Raw genomic sequence first — 1,474 nt, 5'->3', positions numbered from 1 at the left:
TAGTTGAATTTCCAGCCGTTAATCAAGTAAACTACTTTCCAACACAAGTAACCACACTACAATTTTCATAAAACTTATCAAAAAAGGGTCAAGTTTATAGTATGGAATCTCAACCAAATAGAAAATTTCATCTTAATTTCCTCTTAATATTAAAGGGGTTTCTCTAAAGTTGAATTCGTCAACGTCATAGCTCAATTATCAAAAGTAATTTAAGCAATTGCATCTAAGTCTTAAATAAACATTTTTTTCTGCGCAGAACAAAGTTAAGTTATGTGAAGAATTTCGAAAGTCAATGTTGGAAATTTTCAGCTAGTTTCGTACCACTCTTAATAACAATAAAATAGTATAAAAATTAAGCCTCAATTAGTCTACCAATTATGACAAAAATACAAAAAGAGATAGTAGTGATTTAAATTTCAAAGTTTGGTTAGATTAGATCAGTTCCATAAATTTAAAAACGAAATTTTAAAAGCAAAACATTTCAATTTTCTCAATTATCTTATCGGTGTATAAAACGATAACTTAATTTAATGATGTCCAAAACAACATTTAGTTTAAATATGAAAAGAAAATAAAAAAGAATGAAAGTACTTATTTTAGTTGAGAAAAAAATGAAAATTGGTAACTTAGATATTTAATTCGTTTCAATAAACATTATGAATCTATTAGAATTTGACCAAATTTTGATATTTAAATGACTACTACTATTAGATACTATGTATATCATCATTCCTATTATAGTACCAAGTTTCGATATTTAAATGACTAGCATTTCTATATAAAAAAGAGAGGCTGGATGAGTTTTAGATATGTAACTAAAATTCGACAACATGGAAACATATGCAATTGTACTAATTGTGTTGGGGTCCGTCGCCGCCGCAATTATAGTCTTGTGTTGCTTATGCAATATTGGCCGGAAAAAGAAGCAGCCTGCCGCCGTGACCGCCCATCGTCAGCCTCCTCAGCCGGTTTACCGCGATGTCGAGAGAGGAGATAAAGCGGCAAGCAGTGGAGCCAAGGATGGTGGCATGGTAGTTCTTGGAGCAGGCGCGGCTGCTGTTGCTGCCGTCGCAACAGCAGCTTTTGTCACCGGCGGAGGGGGCTGCGGCGGCCTTGACTCCGGAGGTGGAGATGATGGCGGTGGCGGAGATGGTGGCAGTGGATGTGGAGGAGGGTGTGGAGGCTGCGGTGGCTGTGGAGGTTGAGTCAATTTACTATAAATCTACTCTATACAAGTATAAATGTGTTACTCTCTCCGTTCCGTTACAAGTAATTGAATTTACACTGAAAAACTAAATTTATTATTATTGTGCATGCATAAGTGTATCTTTGTTTCCTTCTACTCAGTAATTAATGCATTTTTTCATTTTCAACGTGCCAAAATAAATCAATTATGTACTCCTACATGAATTCAAGATACTGATTTCAACTGCTCTCTCCGTCCCCATTAATTGTCCATTTTAGTTTTCACATG

General features: G+C 34.9%; 1 protein-coding gene across 1 annotated transcript; it reads left to right on the top strand.

Moving 5' to 3' along the window:
- Nucleotides 1–830: 830 nt before the first annotated feature.
- Nucleotides 831–1,216, top strand: LOC125188837 (uncharacterized). The gene has a single exon (XM_048085901.2). The coding sequence runs from the start codon at nucleotides 831–833 to the stop codon at nucleotides 1,203–1,205; it is 375 nt and encodes a 124-aa protein (XP_047941858.1). The 3' UTR covers nucleotides 1,206–1,216.
- The last annotated feature ends 258 nt before the right edge of the window (nucleotides 1,217–1,474 follow it).

The sequence above is a fragment of the Salvia hispanica genome, chromosome 2 (assembly GCF_029641045.1).
Source record: "Salvia hispanica isolate PSC_SH4W2 chromosome 2, Shi_PSC_v1, whole genome shotgun sequence".
NCBI classification, from domain to species: domain Eukaryota; kingdom Viridiplantae; phylum Streptophyta; class Magnoliopsida; order Lamiales; family Lamiaceae; genus Salvia; species Salvia hispanica.
Note: the sequence above shows the minus strand (reverse complement) of the source record. Positions and strands in the feature narration are given on the sequence as shown.